This window comes from Papaver somniferum, unplaced genomic scaffold (assembly GCF_003573695.1).
Source record: "Papaver somniferum cultivar HN1 unplaced genomic scaffold, ASM357369v1 unplaced-scaffold_118, whole genome shotgun sequence".
In the NCBI taxonomy this organism is placed as follows: Eukaryota; Viridiplantae; Streptophyta; class Magnoliopsida; order Ranunculales; family Papaveraceae; genus Papaver; species Papaver somniferum.
This window is the reverse complement of record NW_020620825.1, coordinates 5,708,859-5,734,726: the sequence shown is the minus strand read 5'-3', so window position 1 is coordinate 5,734,726 and position 25,868 is coordinate 5,708,859. Positions and strand designations below refer to the sequence as shown.

At 41.9% G+C, this 25,868-nt stretch overlaps 1 protein-coding gene across 8 annotated transcripts; it reads left to right on the top strand.

Annotated features, from left to right (window-relative positions):
* The first annotated feature begins 2,553 nt into the window (after window positions 1-2,553).
* On the top strand, window positions 2,554-6,394 carry LOC113330638. Of its 8 annotated transcripts, none has more exons than XM_026577460.1 (4): window positions 2,554-2,748; window positions 3,619-3,671; window positions 4,224-4,309; window positions 4,806-6,394. In XM_026577460.1, the coding sequence occupies exon 4, from the start codon at window positions 5,331-5,333 to the stop codon at window positions 6,312-6,314; it is 984 nt and encodes a 327-aa protein (XP_026433245.1). In that variant the 5' UTR covers window positions 2,554-2,748; window positions 3,619-3,671; window positions 4,224-4,309; window positions 4,806-5,330; the 3' UTR covers window positions 6,315-6,394. The 8 variants fall into 8 exon arrangements, with proteins under 8 accessions (XP_026433245.1, XP_026433244.1, XP_026433249.1 ...); XM_026577459.1 differs by having other exon boundaries at window positions 4,218-4,309; XM_026577462.1 differs by lacking the exon at window positions 2,554-2,748 and adding an exon at window positions 2,779-3,541 and having other exon boundaries at window positions 4,218-4,309.
* Window positions 6,395-25,868: the final 19,474 nt, after the last annotated feature.

Sequence of the window (25,868 nt, the reverse complement as noted above, 5' to 3'; positions counted from 1 at the left end):
AAGATCTCTCAATAATCCAGGATGAAGGTAGTAGTCGAGGATTACATCTTAATATTAATAAGACTGAACTGTTCTGGCCATGCACAGATCCTAGAAACCAAGCGGATGGAGTTTTTCCATCCAACATTAGTAAACCTTCTCGTGGTGTTAAGTTGTTGGGAGGTCCTGTGAGTCTCAATATGCAGTTATGCAGTGATTTAGTAAAGAATAAGGTTGACAAGACAGTGCACCTCATGGAGTCCGTCAAGCAATTGCAGGATCCGCAAAGTGAGATGTTATTATTACGAAGTTGTGCAGGTGTTTCGAAGCTTTATTTTAACTTGAGAACTACTAATCCTGAAGCTCTTCATCAGATTATTCCTTCCTATGATCAACCGTTGTTACAATTCTTGCTTCACATAGTTATAGGTGATGGTGCAGGTTTTGGATCTCTTCAGCAACGTTTTGCTACGCTACCAATGAAACATGGGGGTCTCGGTGTCCTTACGATGGAAGACACAAGAAATTTTTGTTATCTTGCTTCTTGTCTTCAAACAAGAAATCTGCAGGAGTTTATTCTTGGGCTTCCACCTGAGTCAGACCCGTGTCCTGGTTTTCAGCATGCTTTGTCTCAGTTCATGTAGGTTTATGGACTGTCTTCTTTCAACATCAACTCTATTGCCACTCGTCCCATGAAATCCTTGGCAATGCAGTATTTTGAAGTCGTTAAGAATGACATTCCTTACAAGTTCTCTATGACAGACCGTGATACTATCCTCTAGCAAAACAACAGATTCGATCATGCACAAGATTATCTCAAAGCTATACCAATATGCGGGCTTAATCAAACTCTGGGGACTCAGCATTTCAGGGCAGTTCTCTGTTACAGACTTGGTATACCTATTTTTGAAAATGCAGATGTTTGTGCTTGTTGTAAAAGGAACATGGATGTCTTTGGAGATCATGCACTTCATTGTGCAAGTGAGGTAGGAATCAAGTTTAGGCATGACTTTGTTAGGGATGTTGTTTCGGATATTTTGTACAAGGCCGGAGTTGCAGCTAGAAAGGAGGTCAATCTTGGAATCTTATCGGATGATGCCAAGGATTTAAAGCCCGCTGACATTCTTGTCTATAATTGGGTTAATGGGCAAGATTTTTATTTTGATGTTACGGGTGTTTCACCTTTTTCCGGTATTAGTGGTCGGGCTTTCGTTCCTGGTGTCGCCATTTCTAATGCTATTTCACGTAAGCGGGAAAAATATTTGGATAAGGTGTTTGCTAATGGATATGGTTTTGGCGTCCTTGCTTTCTCAACTTTAGGCGAACTTAGTGAAAACATGGTGATTCTCTTGAAAAGGTTGAGAAATTGTATAGCTAATTACGATCTCAATTACAAAATAGGTAATTCTCTTTTTTTAGAGTAGGTATTTCAATTCAAAAAGGTGTAGGGGCTCAACTTGTTGCTAGGTTGACCTCTATCGACATTGTACCTTATGTTTGATTCTTTTGCTAATAAAAGCCTTTGCGGCGCCTTTTTAATAAAATAAAATAAAAATAATAATAATAATAACCACTTGTTATAATAATAATAATAATAGTAATAACCACTTGCAAAAAAAAAAAAACTTGTAAATAATAATAATAATAAGGAGGTTCCGGACGATTTTCAGGCGATTGAAAGTCTGAGAATTTGTTCTTGGATTTTTCTTCACGGATTCCCATCTTTCTATCCTCCCTCAATTCACTTTGCTATTCTCTTGAGAACGATGCACTTTACACCGGCTGATTTTCTCTCGATCCAGGGTAGGTATTGCAGTTATCTTTAGGAACAATGTTATAGCGATCATGTGATTTGTTTTTTTTTTTATTTATTATTGTTTGATCAGGGCATAATTAGTAATAATTGTGTTGCTTTTATTTCAATTTTTTTCTTCTCGGGAAACCATACGGTTGGATTGCATCTGTATGGTATCAGTTTTATTTTTTTCCCTTAGGAGCCCAGTTGGCTATCTTTGTAGGTTTGTTTGGATTGTGCTAGTTTAGCTTGAGAATGCATTAGGTGCTCTAATTCCTGTGACTAGGCTTCAATACTTGTCGACACGCGGTGGATTCTTATTTTCACACACTGGACTACTTTGTACTAGGGGTGCGTTTGGCAAGGGAAGAAGTGAGATGACTAACACCATGTTTGTTTACTCCTGACTCATCTGAGTCGTCTGGATCTGAATCATCTGGATCTGAGTGAAATCACCTGACTCATCTGAATCTGAGTCGATATGTTTGTTTTGAATCAGATCTGACTCGTCTGACTCGGAAATAAGTGAGTCAGTGGTTTGGTCCCATGAGTCAGGGGTATTTTGTTACCTGACTCAAATGAGTCCGAATCAGGAGTTATGTCTGAGTCAGAGGTCGAGTGAGATCTGACTCAAAATGGAAAACAAACGGTCTGACTGCTGACTCGGTCCGAATCAGGGGTTGACTCAGATTCAGACGCCGAGTCAGCCGCAAACAAACAAGTTATAAGACTCTCGAATCTATCCGTCGAGTCTTATCTTTTTCTTTCAATATCTGTAACTTAGGAGGTGAGAAAGCAAAACTAAGAGTAAAGAGAAAAATCAGAGGGTGAGATCCTACCTTGAAATTTTGGTTTTTGATTCGAGGAAAAGATGGTGAAGTTCGTGAGCCCTTGAATTTGTTAATCTCAGTAGGAAAATAGGATCAATCGAATAGGGGATGGGGTTTATTGGTGTTGTTGGCTGAACGTTTAAGGTGTGAATCAACTCTAATTGTCTTTATTTTCAATTTGTTCTACACAATACGAGGGCTTATTGATTAATTATTCCGCTATTGATTCTATTTTGAACTTGTCAATCTCTATATCAAAATAATTAGGGTTCCATTTGAATTTGATTTCATATCTATGTAATTACTGAGAAGTGATGGGGTTTGGAACTCGCTAGAGATTGAAATTCTGCCTTGACTGAATCTATAAATCATCATGAAGATTGGGTTCTATAGGAAATTAGCTAACTTAAACTAGAAGTCTTGTTTCAGATTATTCCTAGGTTGTTTAGAACTGTTTTGGCCTGTTTTTAGGCATATTAGATTTTGAACAGGATAAGAGATAATTCCTTGATCAGCATATGCCTCTGAGGGACGTTTTCAACTTGGTTTTGAGTATCCAGTTCACTTGTTAGTTGTTACATTTTGAGCAGTTTCAGTTTCAACTTTCATACACTCATGGTAGTTCTATTCTCAACAATTTGACACATTTGCATCTTAAACTAGCCTAGGATTGCTACTGATAAGTATTGGTTTATCTTTTTGAACAAGAATTCCAGCATGACAATCATTATTGCAGTTAGAATTATGTGATGGAAGTATGCTGGTCTGTTGTAGCAACTGTTCTGTAACCATGGTAGCTCTGATTTCAACGGATTTGACATCTTCACGTCTTGTTTTGGCTTAAGCTTTTACTTGTAGTAAAAGAGTTTTCTCCAACGATTCGAAATTGATATCAAGTGCTGCAATCTGATATATCTAGCTATAAACTAAGAGTTAGGTCAGTTTGTATTGTTTTGTCTATGTCAGTTTCAGTAAAATCGTTCATTTTTCTAACTTAACTTCTATGTGCTTAAGGTATCTTTGGATTTGATTGGGCTTCAGGGGTTAAGGTTTGAGTGCGGTTTGAGGTGGGAATTTACATCTCTCTTTTATTACCATTGATGACTCTTTACAAAACTATGTTTATGCTCTTACACAAACTCATGCATTGTTGAATTTTGATTTCTGAAAAACTCTGTAGATTTCATCTAGCGCTTTCCATTACTTGGAAATAGTCTGATATGCACTTGTTCGTCGTTGTGAATGTGTGGGAAATAAGAATTTCCATATGCGGTATATAGGAAACAGTCCTTCGTATTTATAACTATTTACTTTTAGCTTTTATGATTATTAGGTGTGGAACAACCCGGCATCAATATAGCTATGTAGGTGTGGAACAACCCGTCATCACTAATATAAATTGTTTGAAGGAGTGTGTCCATATACATGATTGTTTTGTGTGCGCTTGTCTTATTTAAATGTTTTGAAGTATATGTTGTCTATTTTTAGTGGTTTAAATGTGATTTCAACGTTTGGTAAGTTTGCATTGTTTGAAATTCAACTTTAAGGATTTCATTTGAGAAGTGTAAGTATCCACTGAGCTTGTTGGGCTCACTCTTTCCATCTCCTTTTAGTGGCAGGTAACTGTGATGTAAGTGGTGTCGACTTGGGCGAAGGATAGATTAACGTTTGGGTCGAGTAAAGTGTTTGGTTTCTGTATAGGGAGGTAACTGCCGATAATTTTTTGGAAGCAGTTCTGTGTAGATAGTCTCCTAGATGGACGTATTTTTGTTTGTATGTAAAGTACTAACTAGTGTATAGTGTATAATTATCTATCTCCAATTCTTTGTATGTATATAGTTAGTAATGTACTGAGTATAACTATATTGGATCCAGATCTGTATACTCTCGTGATGTCATTGTCCTTCCCTTTTGTTTACAACTTCAGTGTTTCGGACCCTTATTACTGTTCTTAGCACCTTAAGCATGAAATTAGTGTCTTAAACTCAGATTAGGAAATTGGGACGTTACAAAGTTGGTATCAGAGCCCATTAGTAGATCTTATATGGGCGCTTAGTAAAAGCTAGAATCTAAAAGACGTCTAGAATAAAAATCATACTAAGTATAGTTGTGGTTATTTGCTGTTGTGTGTGAGTAGTGTGCTTATAATATGTCTTGTAAAGTTATAGATATTAAGATTTATGTCCTTGTTGCGATGGCAGAGAATGGCAGACAATACTGAAAATCAGAGTTTGGAGGGTGGATCTAGTCAGCAAATTGGGAGTAGTAATGTGGAGATGTTAATGAAGTCTATGGCATATATGAGGCAACACCAACTGTTATTGGAAGAAAGGCTTGGAATTTTGCCTCCAAGACATAACTCAGGGGGTACATGTAAGATTTCAAATCAAGGGGATATGATTATGCCGGCACAAAATCAGAATCAACCTGGACAGTTACTTCAGCAGTATTTAAAACTCTCTCCAGAGGTATTCAATGGCAGTCCTCCAGATCCCGAGAAAGCGGAAGAATGGTTGCAAGATGCAGAACATGTTTTGGAACATGTATCCAATGATAGAGGTACTTGGGTTAATTTGGTTACCTTCAAATTTCGAGGACCATCAGGGTATTGGTGGAATGCAGTAATGAAAGTGGAATGTGGAACAATGACTTGAGATAGATTTAAGGATTTGTTCATAAACAAGTATGTACCTGATGCAGCAAGAGATAGGAAATTTTATGAGTTCATGGCCTTAACAAAGGTTGGTATGTCAGTTAGCGCTTATAATGATAAATTTACAAGATCGTCACGTTATGGAGCAGAGTTGATAGCCACTGATGAGGCTAAAGCGAAGAAATTTATCAGTGGATTGGATCCCGAGATGCGAACACAACTTTCATGTTTACGAATCAGGACTTACGAGGATGCTTTAAATCGGTCTCTTGACTATGAAAAGGAAACGGAAGATCAACTTGCAACACGGATTAGAGAACGGCCGCAACTATTTTCAGCAAGACAAGATCCAGCAAAGCGGCCAATGTTATCAGCTCCTAATCAGACATTTTTCAGACCACCAGTAAGACCATGGTCATCAGGATCAGCGTCAGTACCACCGACAACACGTCCACCTGCAGTTAGACCTCAACGGAGACGGATACGTTTTCAGCAAGTACGTCCGGCTGCACCAACAAGTTATAGTTCGAGTTCCTTCAGATGTTATGGCTGCGGTGAACGGGGTCATCATAGGAGGGATTGCACAAAGAACCCATCATCAGGGTTAGCTCAACAAGGAACGGTATATGCAATGGAAGCAGTAGTAACTTATAATCAAGAAACATCAGAAGAGAGTCAAGTGCTTTATACAATGGTAGAAGGGGATAGCTCGGCGACCGATCGAGTGGTGGAAGGTAAAATATTATTATTCAATCATCTAGTTCATGTGTTGATTGACACTGGTTCTACGCAATCCTTTATTAATCTAAACATAGCAACTGAACTGGAGTTGGACATGGCATGTAACAACAAAACGTTAGCGTCAGCTACACCATTAGGGAGAAAAACCTTTCCTTTTCGAATTTGCAAGAATTGTGTGATGATGGTTAATGACCAAGAACTAACTGCAGATTTGATAGTGCTAGAAATGTGTGGTTTTGATGTCATATTAGGTATGTTAGTAATCTTTTCGAGGACGAAAATTTCTGTAGGTAGGGTGATTGTAGCGATCCTGTGATTTGTTTTTATTATTGTTTGATCAGGGCACAACTAGTAATAATTGTGTTGCTTTTATTTCATTTTTTTTTCTCGGGAAACCAACCATACGGTTGGATAGCTTCTGTCTGGTATCAGTTTTATTGTTTTTCCTTTAGGAGCCTAGTTGGCTATCTTTGTAGGGTTGTTTGGATTGTGCTAGTTTAGCTTGAGAATGCATTAGGTGCTCTAATTCCTGTAACTAGGCTTCAAAACTCGTCGACACGTGGTGGATTCTAATTTTGGCACACTGGACTACTTTGTACTAGGGGTGCGTTTGGCAAGGGAAGAAGTGAGATGACTAAGACTCTCGAATCTATCTGTTGAGTTTTATCTTTTTCTTTCAATATATGTAACTTAGGAGGTGAGAAAGAAAAACTAAGATTAAAGAGAAAAATCAGAGGAATGTAGTGAGATCCTACCTTGAAATTTTGGTTTTTGATTCGAGGAAAAGGTGGTGAAGTTCGTGAACCCTTGAATTTGTTAATCTCAGTAGGAAAATAGGATCGATCGAATAGGGGATGGGGCTTATTGGTGTTGTTGGCTGAACATTTAAGGTATGAATCAACCTAACTGTCTTTATTTCAACTGGTTCTACATAATACGAGGACTTATTGATTGATTCTTCTGCTATTGATTCTATTTTGAACTTGTCAATCTCTATATAAAAATAATTAGGGTTCCGTTTGACTTTGATTTCATATCTATGTAATTACTGAGAAGTGATGGGGTTTGGAACTCGTTAGAGATTGAAATCTGCCTTGACTGAATCTATAAATCATCATGAAGATTGGGTTCTATAGGAAATTAGCTAACTTAAACTAGAAGTCTTGTTTCAGATTATTCCTAGGTTGTTTAGAACTGTTTTGGCCTGTTTTTAGGCATATTAGATTTTGAACTGGATAGGAGGTAATTCCTTGATCAGCATATGCCTGAGTGACGTTTTCAACTTGGTTTTGAGTATCCAGTTCACTTGTTAGTTGTTACATTTTGAGCAGTTTCAGTTCAACTGTCATACACTCATGGTAGTTCTATTCTCAACAATTTGACACATTTACATCTTAAACTAGCCTAGGATTGCTACTGATAAGTATTGGTTTATCTTTTTGAACAAGAATCCAGCATGACAATCATTATTGTAGTTAGAATTATGTGATGGAAGTATGCTGGTTTGTGTAGCAACTGTTCTGTAACCATGGTAGTTCTGATTTCAACGGATTTGACATCTTCACGTCTTGTTTTGGCTTAAGCTTTTGCTAGTAGTTGTTGATGGTGGTTCTTAGCTTAGGGTTAAAATCGTAAAACCTTGCATCTGATGTGACGTCGCTCTGCAAGGAAACGGTGCCGTGAGTGCTAATCTCTCCACCGGCATATTTATTGAGCCATTCAATATATTTGCATGAAATATTATCCAGACTGGAGAATGTAGCAACCATCCCAAACACTCTGTAAATTTCGGCATCTCGCCAACGCAAGACTCACTGAGTACTTTCCTGTGCTATGTTCCCCGACAGAACCCTTAATATCGGTATGGCATGACGGATTTATGTTCACTCGCAGCGGAGTAGCATGAACCTCCAAGTACCAAAGTTAAGGCCATTGCACGAAACGCTTAGACGGAAAGCACACTGCATTCTGTAGATAAGGATTTTTGTGGCAGCATACAAAATCCAGCCAGTTATTGTGATAACTCAAAAAAAAACTCATGAACCCGACTAATTTGCAAAATCAGGGTTTCGCGTCCCGCCATATACACTAGATCCCGTTGGTCGAAAAACTATGATCCCGTTGGTCGAAAAACTATGCTTCGCCAAACTAGGCAATTAAATCTGCATAGCGCACTGGAAGTCTGGCTACACCCTAGCTTGCCGACCCCATTTCCCATCGACCAAACAGGTCTCTCTAAAGGAGTTACGTGCACTAAAAGGGTAGCCGCGCCCATGCTTGGCCGGCTCCCTACTTTCATCGAACAATTAGGTTGCTCAATACCCGCCGCAGCCTTAAAAGAGGTTGTCGTACTAAGTTGGCTTCCCAAAACTCGCGCCAACATGCCAATTGGTATGTTCACAGCCTTAAAAGAGGTTGTCGTACTAAGTTGGCTTCCCAAAACTCGCGCCAACATGCCAATTGGCATGCCGAACATACCAAGCAGCATGCCAAACCCCCAAACGCGCATGCCAGACGCACATGCCAATCGGCGTGCCAAACGCGCATGTCAGGCGCACATGCCATTCGGCATGCCAAACATGCCGAGCAGCATGCCAAACCCTCCCAACGCGCGTGCCAATCGACATGCAATATACGCTAATTAGGGTTTCGGCATGCAAAACCCTAATTTAGACAAAGTTGTCAGGCGCCGACAGAAGGTATCCATAATCAACGTCTATCCTTCATCATGAGATACAATCTCAGCCATCCAAGTTCGCCACCGAGCTGACAGACTTGTGGAAACTTTCAGGCGACCGGCCGCCTAAAATTAATGGCCATGGCTATGCCAAGCGCCACTTGCACCACCGTACCACTGGCATGCACGAGCCATGCCAGCCATGCCGCATTGCTACTGGCGTGCACCAAAAACTCCACTGCGCCATCTTCAGGCGCAAACACAAGGTAGCCACAATCAACGGCTACCCTTATTTCATAAGATGCGATCTCAGCCATCGAATTTCGCCACCAAGCCGGCGAGCTTGTGGCAAGTCTTAAGCGACCAGCCAAGACGAGCCTAATAACATCACATGCTATTTACCTGCGGCAAGCCTCTCAATTTCAACTTGCCACACGTAGCAAAGTGCTACATATTTTCCACGAAAACACTCGAGACATCAAAACATGTCACAAACTGGGGGATACTTATCAGGGTATTGGTCTGGCGGTTTACAGCGTGCGGCGTGCAATACACCCGTAACAAGAAAGTGTCATAAAGCGGGGCGGTTAGTAATGGCAAGAAGTAATGGTGAAACGTATCCTTCATTATGGAAACGTCAATTCTGGGCGTTAGCCGTTACTCCCTTCTTCCACTACTCAATCGTTTCCACTTTTTACGAGACCAGGGTACTTTTTGTTGCGACTTGTATAAATAGGTCTCACCTATTTCCACCAAACGACAAGTTTTGGTCAGGAGAACAATCCAACATCCAGAAATCATCTGATAGGTTTTCATTCAGCTAGCCATCCAACTTTCTGATACAAGTCACGAAACACCTATACTTCTGGAATCAACTATTCTGGTCTCAACACTTTCTTCGCTTCCCTCCCTAAGACCAACCCTTCTCCTTCACTTTGTGACCGAACAAGCCTGAAACGGCCGTTTCTTGGTTTAGGCCAGGATTGTACAAATTGATCTCTCGAATCAAAAGTACTCCCGTGCAGTATATCGTTTAGGGTTTAGACTAGTTTCTCTCTCATACACACAAAATTACCAAAATCAGCAGAAACGGTTTTCAGTCATAAACAATTGGCGACCACAGTGGGAGATTAATCTCTCGGTTGCAATATCAATTTTTCAATTCCCGATTCTATCTTTCAACCCCGATCTCAAGATGGTAGAACTCAGGTCCGGATCAGCAACAAACCCTGAGAATACTGGCGCTGAAATTATTCCCGGTGTTAACGTTCCTTCCAGTGGTGTTAATACGCCACCTGTCAACACCAACAACATGGAGAATGTTCCTTAAGGCGTTACACCTTCGATTACCAGAGCCAGAGCCTCTGCCATGGAAAATGCTCCTTCAGGTGTTACACCTCAAATCACCAGAGCCAGAGCCGCTGCCGCCGCTCCCAATGTTTCGTCAAGTATGACACCTCCAACCGTCACCAGAGCCGCAGCTACTCCGCCGTCAGGAAGAGAAACTGGAGGAGCCAGAGAAAGCCGATCATGTATCACTATTGCTGATTTGATGGAAAGAGAGGAGGTTCTCGCTAGAGCCCAAACGGACATGGCCTCAACGCAGAAGGAGGTACTTGTTTTTCTCAAGACGCTAACAGAACGACCACCACAAGAATCACGCCAGCCAGAGCCAACGAGGAACACCTCCAATACCCCTGGCGCCAGCACCTCAACATGGCACACCTTTGTAGACGAAGAGACTCACCCAGGAACTCCAGCGGAGAGAAATCAACCGTCCAATTTTGTCACGCGAGAAGATTTGAAACGACTTCTCCGAAATCGGGACAAAAGCGATTCCATGGACATGCATCAGCATCAACCCCCGTATCCCCCGGAAGTACAAGAATCCCTCTCCCAATGAGGTACTCCTCCCCTCAATTCTCTCTATATGACGGCACCGGTAATGTGCGTGAACATGTTTCTCGATTCTTGGACTTCCTGGGAAAGCACGAATACAATCACGTTCTTCGTTTGAGGGAATTTTCGAAATCACTTACTGGAAGAGCATACACATGGTACAACAACATTACGCCAGGCAACATCTCCAACTGGTCTGATATGGTTACGGCTTTCTACAAGAAGTACTTCTTTGTGTCTGAGCAAATTACCTTCTCAGATCTAGGAAGGATGTTCCAACGAAACAACGAACATCCGAATGATTTTGTCAAAAGATTCAGAATTCAAGCACTGGACTGTCATGACCCAAACGTGACCGAACAGAAATTGGTGGATTCTTGCATCAATGGCATGATTCCCATCTACCGCGCCTTAGTAGAGAATCTGTGATTCCAGACATTCTCTGAACTTCATGAAGCTGCGAAACGGTCGGACACAACAGCACCAGCGTTGTTGGAAAGAACCAGGCCAACCATAGGCGAGGACACACGCGAAACTCGAGGAAATAGACGCCTCATCAATAAGCAATACAACACTGGTCCCTCCTATGTGATCGTGGTATACAAAGGAGGAAAAAGGAAGGATCCATCGGGAGAACAGTAATCCAAGTGCGCAGCGCCAACACGACAGGCAGTTCCGCACGGAAGACCACCGCTAAAGCTCTGATGCGACATCAATAAGCTAGGGAAAATGTCTTGGATTTCCCGTTCTCAATCGAGGAAGTGATTGAACTCTTGGAAGCGTGGATCCAAGACGATGCCATCAGGCTACCTCCTACCAGGCGCCCACCAACTGAAGCGGAAATGGCAAACCCCAAATATTGCCGCTACCATATATTTGTCCACCACCCGACCAGTGACTGCAATAAGCTAAAGAATATCTTCAAAGAAAGGATATAAGTAGGGGAGCTTCGACTGGACAATGAAAGAGTTCACAGATATCCACTTCCAGTTAGGAGTTGCATGGTCTCTGGGGACTCTGTACACGAAACTGTGCAATCCATGATGCAGCATGTGTGCGAAATTCTCTATCTCTCCAAGACACAGCGTCAAGATATCTTCACAACCCTTAATCGTTGTATCGGTCAAGCGACTCTTTCTTATTGAAGAAACCACACCAGAACCCCAAACTCTCTCGGGAAGCGGTGCTGTAAAATACAACTGGGGGCTGCTGACCACGGTTTATCTGAGGGACGCTGATCTCTACAACACATTAATCGACGAGGCCTCTGACTTCAACATCGTTACCATCAAAACTCTGAGAGATGCGGGAGTTTCGAAGCAGGAGGCTACCCGTTCCCCAACCGTGGTCAAAAACCTGAAAGGAGAGGCGATGGACGCATATGGCTACATCAGCCTTGAAATCAAGGTGGAAGACACTCTGACACATGGAAAATTCCACATTTTCAAAGAACTCTCAAATTACGACATGATTCTGGGGCGCGCATGGGTACACGGCAACAAAGCGAAGCTAAGAGTATCCCCTCTGCCGATGTCGATATCCGAAATAATTTCCAACAAGCCTTCCAACTTTGAAGATTGCATGTCGTCGTATCAACAACTTACCAATATAACTCAATTGCCTGGAGAAACCCTTCTACGTTCATCCGTAGATTACAAACACAAGTAAGTCTGGTTAAATAACCCTTTCTGCACCCAGTCACCTCTCCTCTCGGCCATGCATGGGGACTCGGTTCGATTATCAACACATGCGTCATTAGGAGATGGGAATGGGACGTTGGGCCTTTCAAGTGCTTTGTCAAAAATTTGGAAGTTGTCACAGTCAAAGATGACGAGTTCAAAAATCAAGTGGTTGCTCAACACTCAAACCCGTTTCGAATTGGAGATGCAGTAGTCAAGATGACCTCGTTTCAAGTTGGAAACATAACAGTGAAGATAGCCACTCGACCCGGTCCGCCTAAAGAAAAGAAAGATGAGCCATATCTGGTGGCAGATGTTATCTTGGGTGGTTACTGCAAGCTTATCAATGCCGACAAATTGGAAGGTGTGACGATTCACTCACGATGGATTAAACCCTTCGATACCTAAAACACTGTGCTACCTTCACCTCCAGCGTTCCCCTTTCAGCATTTCCTTCGGCATTTTCCCCTTTCATGCAATATTTGTAACTTCTCTAAAATGATTTCACTGCTTGCATTCATGAGTAGAGTTTTCTATTTCAATTAAAGGACGTATTTCCTTAAAAGGTTTTCCCAAACCATCTTAAAGGAAAAATACCAATTAAACCCAAACTCTCACAGAGTCATTACCCGTCTATTGAAAGCCAGAGAAACCAAACCACCACAAAAAAAAAGAAAATCTATTCAAAAATACTGAAGAAGGGAATATGCAAGGAAGATGATCATCAGGCGGCAGAACAGATATCTTCTTCAAAAATATCTGGCTTCAAATCTCACCTAACGCTCCTCTGGTTTTCGGGATGTGTGACAACGATGCTGCTACAAGGGAGAGCCAAGAAACAGGTCGGTCGAACCTTTAACCATTGTTGTTATTTCCCATGTTTTGAGTTACTATGGGTGATGTCAGCGTTCGGAGGCATTGGCTACGAAAGCAGCAGGACGGCTAGTACCTGTGGCGAATTCCATCCATATTACTTGTGTACGGCGTCTATCCGTCTACTGGATGGCCAGGAGGGTCGAGCGACTTATTTCCGCATAAAAGTTTTTTTTGGATCTTTTCAGTATGGAGGTCTTATTGATTCATTCAGAGATGTGAAACCATAAGAGCTGAACAACGGAATGTTACTTGGTGAATCCCTAACTCCGCCATGAAAACAAGAAAACGAAAGTACGTCTTTGAAATATCAGAAGCGTCTACACGCCGAGAAGAAATAGCAAAAGTGAAAAAAAAATTGGTCGTCAATGGCAGACGCCTGGATCAATAACGCCTCCATCAGAGCTTTTTCAAGAAATTTCCCCAACACCCTCTTTGGAAGCAAATGTTCCATCTAGAAGCCTCCTCAGCAGCAACGACCTCAGCATCCCATCCAGAAGCCGCTTCGGCAGCAGCAGCTTCCACATCATGTCCGGCGTTTGTTTCAACAACAGTCCCAACGTATGTTTCCATGACTTCTCCAACGGCTCCAACATATTTTTCCTCCGCCTCCTCGTCCACCTCGACGGGCATCCTTAGCAGTCGCTTCAACGTCCCTGACAGCAGTTTCGGCGTCCACTCCAGAAGCTGCTCCATTTTCGCAAACCGTATCGACATCTTCCTCAGGAGATTTTCCAGCAGCTTCTTGAGGATGTCCCAGTTCGTCCGCATCAAAGTCAAGGATTACGATGCCATCATGGACAGGGTAATTAAACTGGCTCTCACTTAAAAGTTTCATGGAATCAGTCTTCCGCCGATTCAACTGAGAGGCGAATCGTCCATCCCTAACACTGGGTTGTAGAAAAAATTCATTATTATGAGATCTCCCGACACGCTGAAATGCTTCATATGTCTCCACTTTTCTTCCATATCCATCGAAGCCATGAGAGTCTGAACACACGTCCGCACTCTGCATAGATGGGAGAGAGACATGCCTTTTATAATCTCGTCAGCCTCACGGAACAGAGAGTCAATTCCGTCTAATGCCTCATCATGAGAAGAAAACTGGGTTTTGTCGACTTCAAAATTTCTCTCAGAAGGGTCAGAGGTACGATCGTCACTGGAAGATCCCATTATATGCTACACATTTTATTTTTTTACCATGTCTACACCGGCAACCTACATGATGAAGAAGACAAAATGGGAACTAGGAGAAGAAACACAAGATAGTACCTGAGAAGAGGGTGGACGCGATTTTGTGATGATCTATATGGATGAAGGGTTCAAGATCACCTCTTATATTCAGTGGATCGATGAAGCCTGAGAAGGAAAACCCTTTTACCAGTCGTGAATTAAGGCTTCAAACGCGTGATACCAGCTGGATTAGATATTTGCTTATACGGGATAATTAGGGTTTGGCATCCAAGTCAGCAGCCGTCCCTACCGTTCTATGACTTAGCCCGCGCCATCCTTCCATCCCAAGCGCGCGTCCTGAGCAATAACAACAGCTTCACGCCCAAGCCAAGACAGCAGCGCCAACGGATTCACGGCCAGCCAAGCCAAGCCAGCAACGCCAACGGCTCAACGTCCTAGCCAGCGCCATCTTCTCCTCATCCCAGCCAATGCCAAACCAGCGCCATCTTCTAAGCTACATGGACGATGCCAACAACCCGCGTCCTTCCAACGCCATCTTCTTTGCTCCACAACCAGCGCATCAGTCTGCGTCCCAGCCAATGCTAAACCAACGCCATCGTCTCCGCCCCTAGCTAGCCAAAGCAGCGTTATTCTCCTTTCCATTGCCAGCAGCGCCATCTACCTTTCTGTAGCCGACTAGCGCCCGTCCCGCGGACCAAGTCGCAGTGCCACCTCTGCCAATCAGTAGCCAAAGCTGCAGCGCTGACGCCAACACCCTATGGCCAAGCCGAATTTATGCAAAGACGCCTATGCAAGGATCAAAATTCCTCATGCCTTCCATCAAAGGTTATTTTCATTTCCTTGGAAATCTCTTCATGTCTTTCTCTTTCGATTTTACTCTCGTCCGTCACCATCTCATGCTTACCCCGCAACAATACCATTGTTACGTTCTAAGCATGGGAGTTAATGTTAATGGTGGTTTTTAGCTTAGGGTTAAAATCGTAAAACCTTGCATCTGATATGACGTCGCTCTGCAAGGAAACGGTGTTGTGAGTGCTAATCTCTCCATCGGCATATTTATTGAGTCGTTCAATATATTTACATGAAATATTATCCAGACTGACGAATATAGCAACCATCCCAAACACTCTATAAATACCTGCATCTCGCCAATACAAGACTCACTGAGTACTTTCCTTGCTATGTTCCCCGGAAGAACCTTTAATATCGGTATGGCATGACGGATTTATGTTCACTCGCAGCGGAGTAGCATGAACTTCCAAGTACCAAAGTTAAGGCCATCGCACGAAATGCTCAGACGGAAAGCACACTGCATTCTGTAGATAAGGATTTTTGAGGCAGCATACAAAATCCAGCCAATTATTGTGATAACTCATAAAAAACTCATAAACCCGACTAATCTGCAAAATCAGGGTTTCGCGCCCCGCGAAATACACTAGACCCCGTTGGTCGAAAAACTCTGCTTAGCCAAACTAGGCAATTAAATCCGCCACAACGCACTGGAAGTGTGGACACACCCTAGCTTGCCGGCCCCACTTCCCATCGACCAATCAGGTCTCTCTAAGCCGCCACGCGCACTAAAAGGGTAGTCACGCCCATGCTTGGCCGGCCCCCTACTTTCATTGACCAATTAGGTTGCTCCAAACTCGCCGCAGCCTTAAAAGAGGTTACCGTACTAAGTTGTCTTCCCAAAACCCGCGCCAACATGCCAATCGGCATGCCGAACATACCAAGCAGCATGCCAAACGCGCATGCCAGACGCACATGCCAATCAACATGCCAAACTCGCTAAACGCACATGCCAATCGGCATGCCAAACGCGCGTGCCAAACGACATGCCATATACACTAATCAGGGTTTCGACATGCTAAACCCTAATTTAGATAAAGTTTCCAAGTGCCGACAGAAGGTACCCATAATCAACGGATATCCTTCCTCATGAATACAATCTCAACCATCTAAGTTCACCACCAAGCTGACAGACTTGTGGAAACTTTCAGGCGACCGGCCGCCTAAAATTAATGGCCATGGCTACGCCAAGTGCCACTTGCACCATCGTTCCACTGGCATGCACGAGCCATGCCATCCATGCCGCATTGCTACTGGCGTGCACCAAAAACGCCACTGCGCCATATTCAGGCGCCAACACAAGGTAACCACAATCAACGGCTACCCTTATTTCATAAGATGCGATCTCAACCATCGAAGTTCCCCACCAATCCGGCGAGCTTGTGGCAAGTTTTACGCGACCAGCCAAGACGAGCCTAATATCATCACATGCTATTACCTGCGGCAAGCCTCTCAATTTGAACTTGCCACACGTAGCAAAGTGCTACATGTTTTCCACGAAACATTCGAGACATCAAAACATGTCACAAACTGGGGGATACTCATCAGGGTATTGGTCTGGCGGTTTACAGCATGCGGCATGCAATACGCCCGTTACAAGAAAGTGTCATAAATCGGGACGGTTAGTAATGAAAAGAAGTAATGTTGAAACGTATCCTTCATTATGGAAACATTAATTCCAGGCGTTATCCGTTACTCCCTTCTTCCAATACTCAATCGTTTCCACTTCCTACGAGACCAGGGTACGTTTTATTGCGACTTGTATAAATAGGTCTCACCTATTTCCACCAAACGACAAGTTTTGGTCAGGAGAACAATACAACATCCAGAAATCATCTGATATCTTTTCATTCAGCTACCCAGTCAACTTTCTGATACAAGTCACGAAACACCTACACTTCTGGAATCAACTATTCTGGTCTCAACACTTTCTTCGCTTCTCTCCCTAAGACCAACCCTTCTCCTTCACTTTATGACCGAACAAGCCTGGAACGGCCATTTCTTGGTTTAATCCGGGATTATAAAGATTGATCTCTCGAATCATAAGTACTCCCGTGCAGTATATTGTTTAGGGTTTAGACTAGTTCTCTCCCACACACGAAATTACCAAAATCAGCAGAAACGGTTTTCACCCATAAACAGTAGTAAAAGAGTTTTCTCCAGCGATCAAAATTGATATTAAGTGCTGCAATCTGATATATCTAGCTATAAACTAAGAGTTAGGTCAGTTTGTATTGTTTTGTCTATGTCAGTTTCAGTAGAATCGTTCATTTTTCTAACTTCACTTCTATGTTCTTAAGGTATCTTTGGATTTGATTGGCTAACTTCAGGGGTTAAGGTTTGAGTGCGGTTCGAGGTGGGAATTTACATCTCTCTTTTGTTACCATTGATGACTCTTTACAAAACTATGTTTATGCTCTTACACAAACTCATGCATTGTTGAATTTTGATTTCTGAAAAACTCTGTAGATTTCATCTAGCCCTTTCCATTACTTGGAAATGGTGATATGTACTTGTTTGTCGTTGTGAATGTGTGGGAAATAAGAATTTCCATCTACGGTATATAGGAAACACTCTTTCGTATTTATAACTATTTACTTTCATATTTCATGCTTATTAGGTGTGGAACAACCCGACATCAATATAGCTATGTAGTTGTGAAACAACCCGGCATCACTAATATAAATTGTTTGAAGAATGAGCGTGTCCATATACATGATTGTTTTGTGTGCGCTTGTCTTCTTTAAATGTTTAAATGTTTTGAAGTATATGTTGGCTATTTTCAGTGGTTTAAATGTGATTTCAACATTTGGTAAGGTTGCATTGTTTGAAATTCAACTTTAATGATTTCATTTGAGAAGTGTAAGTATCCACTGAGCTTGTTGGGCTCACTCTTTCCATCTTCTTTTAGTGGCAGGTAACTGTGATGTAAGTGGTGTCGACTTGGGCGAAGGAGAGATTAATGTTTGGGGTCGAATAAAGTGTTTGGTTTGTGTATAGGGAGGTAACTGCCGATAATTTTTTGGAAGCAGTTCTGTGTAGATAGTCTCCTAGATGGACGTATTTTTGTTTGTATGTAAAGTACTAACTAGTGTATAGTGTATAATTATTTATCTCCAATTATTTGTATGTGAATAGTTAGTAATGTAATGAATATAGCTATCTTGGATCCAGATCTGTATGCTCTTGTGATGTCATTGTCCTTCCCTTTTGTTTACAACTTCAGTGTTTCAGACCCTTATTACTATTCTTAGCACCTTAAGCATGAAATTAGTGTTTTAAACTCAGATTAGGAAAATGGGGCGCTACAAATGCGTAGAAGACGATCCATACAATCTTCATCTTCCTCCATACTTCCCAAGGCATCATCATCATCACCAGTCAATTCTCCTACTACATCGTCTCGACGTTCCCAATCCCAATCGTCCAAACAGTATGGTAGCCCTTCTTCAGTTTCATCCCCAGTCACCGAAAACCAATACTCTCAGAACCCATCATCGTCGTCACAAGGTGATAAAATCCCTTTTCCATTTAAGAATTATGATGGGTGCATTGGTGGTGTTGCAGGTAGGGGTATGCCGAGAGTGCAATTTACAAACATATTCATGATAAGCACTTCCCCACCGAGAGGGACAAGGATAAATACCGAGATAGAATCCGTAATAACATTGACTGTTATCTTGCTTAGGAGAAAAGTCTAAAGGCAATGCAGATGTGGCTGTGCATCCATTTCTTACATGTTCGTGCCTGGAAGAAGCCATGTAAAAATCATCAGCCTGGATATACAATCCTTGGTCCATACAAGGAAGGCAGGGTTGAATTTTTAACCTATGGGGTTGAGAAACCCCAAGGGGCATCAGTAGATGTGGTTTCTGCAAACAATGATCCTCAGATAATCCAGGATAGTGGTCTCACTGTGGATTTACTTAATAGCATCTTTCAGAAGCGTATACCTACTAATGTAAGCATACCTCCACAGTGCAGATTGAATTTTTCCCGGACCCTAAAAGCTTCCTTGGACAAAGTATTTGCAAGTCCCAACAGTATGGAGGCATGGCTTTAATTTTTATTGATCCCTGTGCACTTTAAACATCTACAAACCAAAGAACTCAACTGAAGAACGTTCCGGCGGCCGCAGGAAGCTTCAAATCACCACAATTAACCAATCTCTGGCTCAGTGGAGGGAGTCTAATGGATGCATTAACTTGGCTCAGCAACTGCTTACTTCTTCCATCCAAAGTAACAAACACAAGCAGTCCAGCAAGAAGAAAAAGAAGAATCCTAATTTGGATGCCTGTAGGAAGAAATTGGGGGACGGTCATTACACTGCATCAGTGCACATACTTTTTCTGATGGCATAACTTCACTAATGCCTTACACACTGCTTGAACTTTAGTCGAAACACCCTTATGCTCCACCACCATCCATCCCAGCTGAAGATGTCCCTGTTGCTGCCATATCGGTTGATGCTGCACAAGTATTAACTGCTATCAATAGATTACCTAAAGGAACCTCAAGTGGAAGAGACGTCCTTAGGGAGAAACATCTGTTAGATTCCTTAAGCGGCCCTGCAACGGCAGTGAGTGAAGAACTCCTGCAGTCTATTTCAGGCATCATCAATTTGTGGCTCGGCGGCAACTGTCCTCCTATCCTCGGTGAATACATCACAAGCGCCCCGCTGACCCCTTTACTTAAACCAGGAGGAGGACTAAGGCCAATAGAAGTCGGGACAATATGGAGGAGGCTTTCCTCCAAACTTTCCGCCACTGCAGCGCGTAAACAACTGGCTTCTTACTTGGGCACTCACCAATTCAGCGTAGGAGTACCCTGTGGGGGAGAAGGTATACTACATGCCGCTAACCGACTGCTGGTGGGTTTTGAAAGAAACCTACAAACTGACCTGCAAGTGCACAGGGTCAATTGTAGTTAGTGATGGGAAGAAAAGGTTTGTCCACAGGGACTTGGAGGGAGCTATTGAAGTTTTCTAGCTAGTCTGAGCTAGTGACAGGCAGTGAAGGAGAAGTAAACAAAGACAATTCAAGAACAATTTAATCAAAACAAAACATGGGAAAGAAATTGTGGATGGGTAGTGCAAGGAGATGGGTGAGAATTCCCTTTACCTAGCCAGTTCACCTAGGTTAAGTTTTTGTCAAATGTCTAGTTAACCAACCTTACAGCCTTAGCTAACCCCTAGTATTGGCTGTCTGTTTAAGGCACAACCAATCACAGACTAACTAGGCAGTGGCTTACTAACTAATGTAGCTGATTAATTCCTTAGAGCCACCACTGACCCCTAGCATTAGTGGTCTTCTTACAGCACCACTAATCACAAATCAGTTGGGCTTTTAGGATTCTAACTAGCCTAAGCTATTTTAAGTTCAGCAAAAACCATCCTAATAGCTAACCATCATGGTTCAGTTGTTTTCTCACCCTAGTGGGGAATCAGAACATGTTGCAGTTAAGAGTCCTCATGGTTGTCAAGCATTAAGACTCAGAATAAGAACATGTGAGTTAAACAGGGGACTTACAGGATCATGTGTAGAAACAAAACACACAAACTAATTAACACAAACATAACATGGATAATACAATCACACACAGAACACAACATGATGTTACATTTACACATGAACACAACATTAACAGCACAAACAAATGATCATTTAATAGAACTTGAAAGTTCTGGATGCAGGCTAGTCCAAACATAACCTCAACAACACCCTCACAGCTCCTATTTATACAATTCGAATTAGGGTTACACTTTCCCCCAAATTCCCAAAACAGTGAATTAGGGTTTTTGAAATTAAAGAAATTGACATGACAATTCTCACCCATACTCCTGCTGCTCTTCTTCCTGCTCCGCTTCATGTCTTCCATGCTGCTACGCTCCAGCTCGAGCTTCCTCTGCCTATCAACCTAGTTCATCGATTTCAAAACCCTAACAGAGAGAGGGAGTGTGAAATCAGTGAAATAGGTAGCATAGGATGATGGGGGAAGGATGGGTTTTGGTTGTATTTGATGTAGGGTGGTTGTAGTGGCTGGTAGGGATGATGGCGATGGCAGAAGGTGATGGTGATGGCAGAGCTGTTCTCTGCAGAGGGAAGAAGGGAGAAGAAGAAGGTGGGCTCGATGGCTAGGGCGTGTTTGTTTTGTGGGATATAAACTTAGGTGCCAGGGTGTTGAGCGAGGATAAGGATTTTTGATGTTTGGCGAATCTCGACCGTGGGATGTGGAGATGAAAGATCAATCTGACGGTGAGATGAAGTGGATCCTGCAGAGACCGTTGGATTATACAATACAACAAAATTAACGACACCAGATGGAGTTAGGTGTTGTAGTGTTAAGCGGAAGTATCGAGATTTGATGCACATGCAAAGAAGCGACCGTAGGATCTAAATGTGATCTAATCTGAAGGCTTGGAATTTAGGAACTATGGTGTTTTGCAGGGACTTCAGATTTTGATGCACGATGAAGAAGCGACCATTGGATGATGAGATGGATCCAATCTAACGGCTGAGAACGGAGGCGGGTATGGATATAGAAAATGGGTTTGGGTAAGGGTTTTGGGCCTTGGGTATGCCAAGCCCATATCTTCTTTAAGAACAATTCTTCCTTATTGAGCCCATTCCTAGCTTTTTGGTCTTGTGCGCACCATTCTTTGCGGCTTCCTTGCGTAATTTCTTCCGGCTTTTCACTACTCTTCAGCTCTTTTCCGCTCCGCAAGTCATCCAGACTTTATTTATTACCTAAAAATGCAAAATTAAGTAAGAAAAATATTTATTCTTGAAAACAATGAAAATACAGAATATGGGATAAAATGTAGAATTAATGCATAAAAGATGAGTTAAATGCCAAGAAAAATATATAGAAATATGCACTTTTTAGCACTCATCAAATACCCCCAAACCTGAATTTTACTTGTCCTCAAGTAAAACAAAACTAAGGAAATCCTACCTATACCACTGTCGCTGGTCTCTCGAATGCATTTAGCATATGCACTAAGCCTTTTAAACCACTAAGTGTCCCTAGTGGACGAGTTGAAGTCTCGTGAAGGTTTGCTTAGAACGTACCTACAAAGTTCTAGGTCAAAATATAAGCTCAGATTCCATCAAATGTGACATGTGCAAAACAGTTTAAGCTCACAGCAAAATGAAGATGTCAATCTAGCTCTCGAAGGCACAATCCTAGCACTGATAACAAAAAAAAGACATGTGATAAGAGTGTAAAGTGTATCTACACATGTGTAAAGAAAGATCTGAAGTCATGACTACTAATCACCAAGAGATAGTTTCTCAGGCTAAGAACTGAGGTCGAAATCTAGCTAGCTGTCCGGACTTTACGAGAATTGTGAATGAGTTGGAGGTATTTCACAATTACTCGCGTTGTACATCAATGGCATACACCCTCCTTGCTTATTACAAAAAAAAACAACAAAATGACTATTTACATGACTCTTATTTACATTGACTATTCTCTTTTTATTTTTGGAACAAGAGATGATGGAATTGATAAATACTTGATTTTTTTGTATTTTTCTGATATTTTTTTCTGAATTATTCGTTTCTTTTTTTTTTTTTTTTCAAAAGAAGAAGGAGTTCGTTTTCAATTATAGCATATTATCGTGGCATCTACTCACCCCCAAACCTAAACTAAACATTGTCCTCAATGTTTCAAAATATGGAAAGAATTAATGCATATGGAGGACATGTGAGTAGAGAAAAGGAGAGAATACCCGATTTCGGCGAAAGCAGATTAATCTCCGTTATTCAAGGCAAAAATCCAACATATTTCAGCCGAGATCATATTGGATTAGCAAAATATATACAAAAGGAACAAAAGGTTTTTAAGAAATTTTACTACTGGATTATATACAAAAATTCACCATACACCAAAATCTAAAGAGTTGAGGATCAACCCAAAAGACAAAGTGTAGAGGTTTCAACAGCTTCACACATAATAATAGGAAGACGCAAGTGAAGCTGTGAAACAAATGAGCTACCCCCAAACCTGGATTTTACAGAAGATATAATTTTGAAAACAAAATCGCGCAGTTTCGGGGGTTCATCATGCAAAAGGTCTAGCTCAAATGAACTGTGCTAGGGACGGGCAAACATGCAATTTCCAACTGTGGTTCCTCAAATGTATTATACTTAGAAGCAAAATAGTCCAAGAGGACTTGGGAAGCACACAGTTCCAAACCTAGATTAGGCATTCTCAGAAAAATTGGTTTTACAATATTGGTACAAACCAAATCTAGGTTGGGTGGAAGGCCATCAGATTGTGACTCATGTAGGAGAATAGGCACGTCATTATCAATCAAATCAAAATCTCCTAAATCATCTACACATGTCACATCATGCTCACAATCATCAATCAAATTAGCAAGTCCACAATCAGAATCATCAACATCATCAACAGATTTGTCCTCATGCATCGGCAATTCAATGGAAACATCATATGGAATACTAGAAGAGATATCATTCATTAAGGTCTGGGCAGAGAAGCCTAATGTATTTGAACCCAAAGGTTCCATAACATCATCAGTATAGACATGTTCTTCTAATATAATATCATAATTATTATCATCCTCAACAAAACAAGAGTGTCCTTCCCTAAAAACTATAGTGTTTCTATTCCACTCATTTACCTCTAGATTAGGTTCATGTTCAATATGACTATCATGAGTAGGGTTAAAAACACTATTTTGATAATTAATTTCATTAGGGATAAAAATGCTGCTATGATCATTCAATGTATGCATTTCTAAACTAGCAGTGTTTTGTTTGAGGAGATTGATGTTTTCCATTATAGATTGCATACAAGGGCTCATGTGAAATTGTTCGTCCTCCCCTTGTGGTGATTGATACATGGGTGCATGGTCGTTAGGGTCTATAAATGGTTGATCGCAACCTTGAAAAGGTTGATTATGGTCCCAATAACCACCATCATAATAATCTGTAGGTTCTACAAACCTTGGAATTTCTCCAGTCCGCCTAAATTCATGGAAAATATAGCAATTCGCAATAGTGTGGTCTAAGCCATCACATGCGGGACATGCATAGATTTCAGGTTGCCTAAGAAAATTAGATGTGACAGATTCCTCATGTGATTGCATTTCTAAAGCTGCGATTCGAGCTTCTAATTGATCGATCAGAGATGATTGTGTGGGTGAGGCACTAGCAAAATGTTCATTTTCACGTTGTGGCGAATGATGCATGTGTGAATAGTCATTAGGGTTCAAGTATTGAGGCTCGGGACTTTGAAAATGTCCATAATAATTCCTATGACTATTGACATCATCATGGTCTATGGGAGGTTCATAACGTGAAGTATGTCCACACGCAAGTTCTCTAAGGGATTTGTTGTATTCCCCAACTGTAGACCAAGATCTAGACATGATTGGGCTCAAAAGCTAAGTAACTATATTACAAAGCCCAAAATTTGGTTTTTAATGGGTTTGGATTTTTGGGAAAAATTTGGTTTTTATGGGAATGAAAAACATTTGGTTTTTGATGGGAAACATTTGGTTTTTATGGGGATAAGCCCACTGTTTTGGTTGTGCTTTGGTGAGGCAATGGGTTTGGGAACTGTTGTGAAACAGAGCCCAACTTTCGGCCTAGAGTTTGGGTACACGGCCCACTAACGACTTTAGTAAGCCCAGAAACTAATGAAGCCCAGCTGAGTTGGTAGGTTCAGTTAACCTTGTTTAGGTTGTTTGTTGGGTTTTTGAAACCCAAAATTTTGATAGGGACAATCCCACAGTTAAGCTCAAATACAAACCCAAAAGTTAACTTAAATTACAAGCCCAACAAAAAAAATGGAAAAAATTATTACAAGCCCACAAATTAAAAATGGAAGCCCACAGGTTGGGTTCTCTTAATGGGTTTAGGCTTACCTTTGAAGCACAGCCCAGCTGCTCAGTTTGGTTGCAAAAGCCCAGTTGGGCTTTAGATCATCCTAAGCTTTGGCTTTTCTGAGGCCCAGTTGGGTATTTCAGTTGCAAAGCCCAGTTGGGCTTTGTTCTTTTTCAGCTGCTTGGAATCAGCGCAGTTGGGCTTTGGATCATAGCAACAGCAGGACCAGCAGGGGGTAGCAGCAGCTTGCCTTTGCACAGCAGCAACAGCTGAGGCACAGCAGCAGGATCAGGAGCAGCAGCAGGAGAAGCAGCTCAGCTCTATTTGGACTTCACAGCAGCACATCAGCACCAGAGGTTTGTTCTCAGCCTCACAGCAAGGTCACAACAACAACAGCAGGGGCAACAGCTTCAGCAACAGGAGCAATTCAGCAGCAACAGGCTGCAACAGCAGCACCACAAGCACCTGGCAACTCAGAGAAGAGGTTCAGTTCCCAGAATGATGCAGTTGAAGCAAAGGAGAAGAGATTATGCAAATGATGCAGATGCACTAGAGGTGGTACTAAGTTACAGCTACAGATGCAATATGCAAGATGAGTACACTAAGATGCTTATCAGAACTACACAGCAGGTATGAGCATGCAAAGAACAGCAAGAAAAACTTCAAAAACACGGCAGCCAAGTCCCCGGCAGCGGCGCCAAAAACTTGGTGGGGTTTTGAAAACACCTACAAACTGACCTGCAAGTGCACAGGGTCAATTGTAGTTAGTGATGGGAAGAAAAGGTTTGTCCACAGGGACTTGGAGGGAGCTATTGAAGTTTTCTAGCTAGTCTGAGCTAGTGACA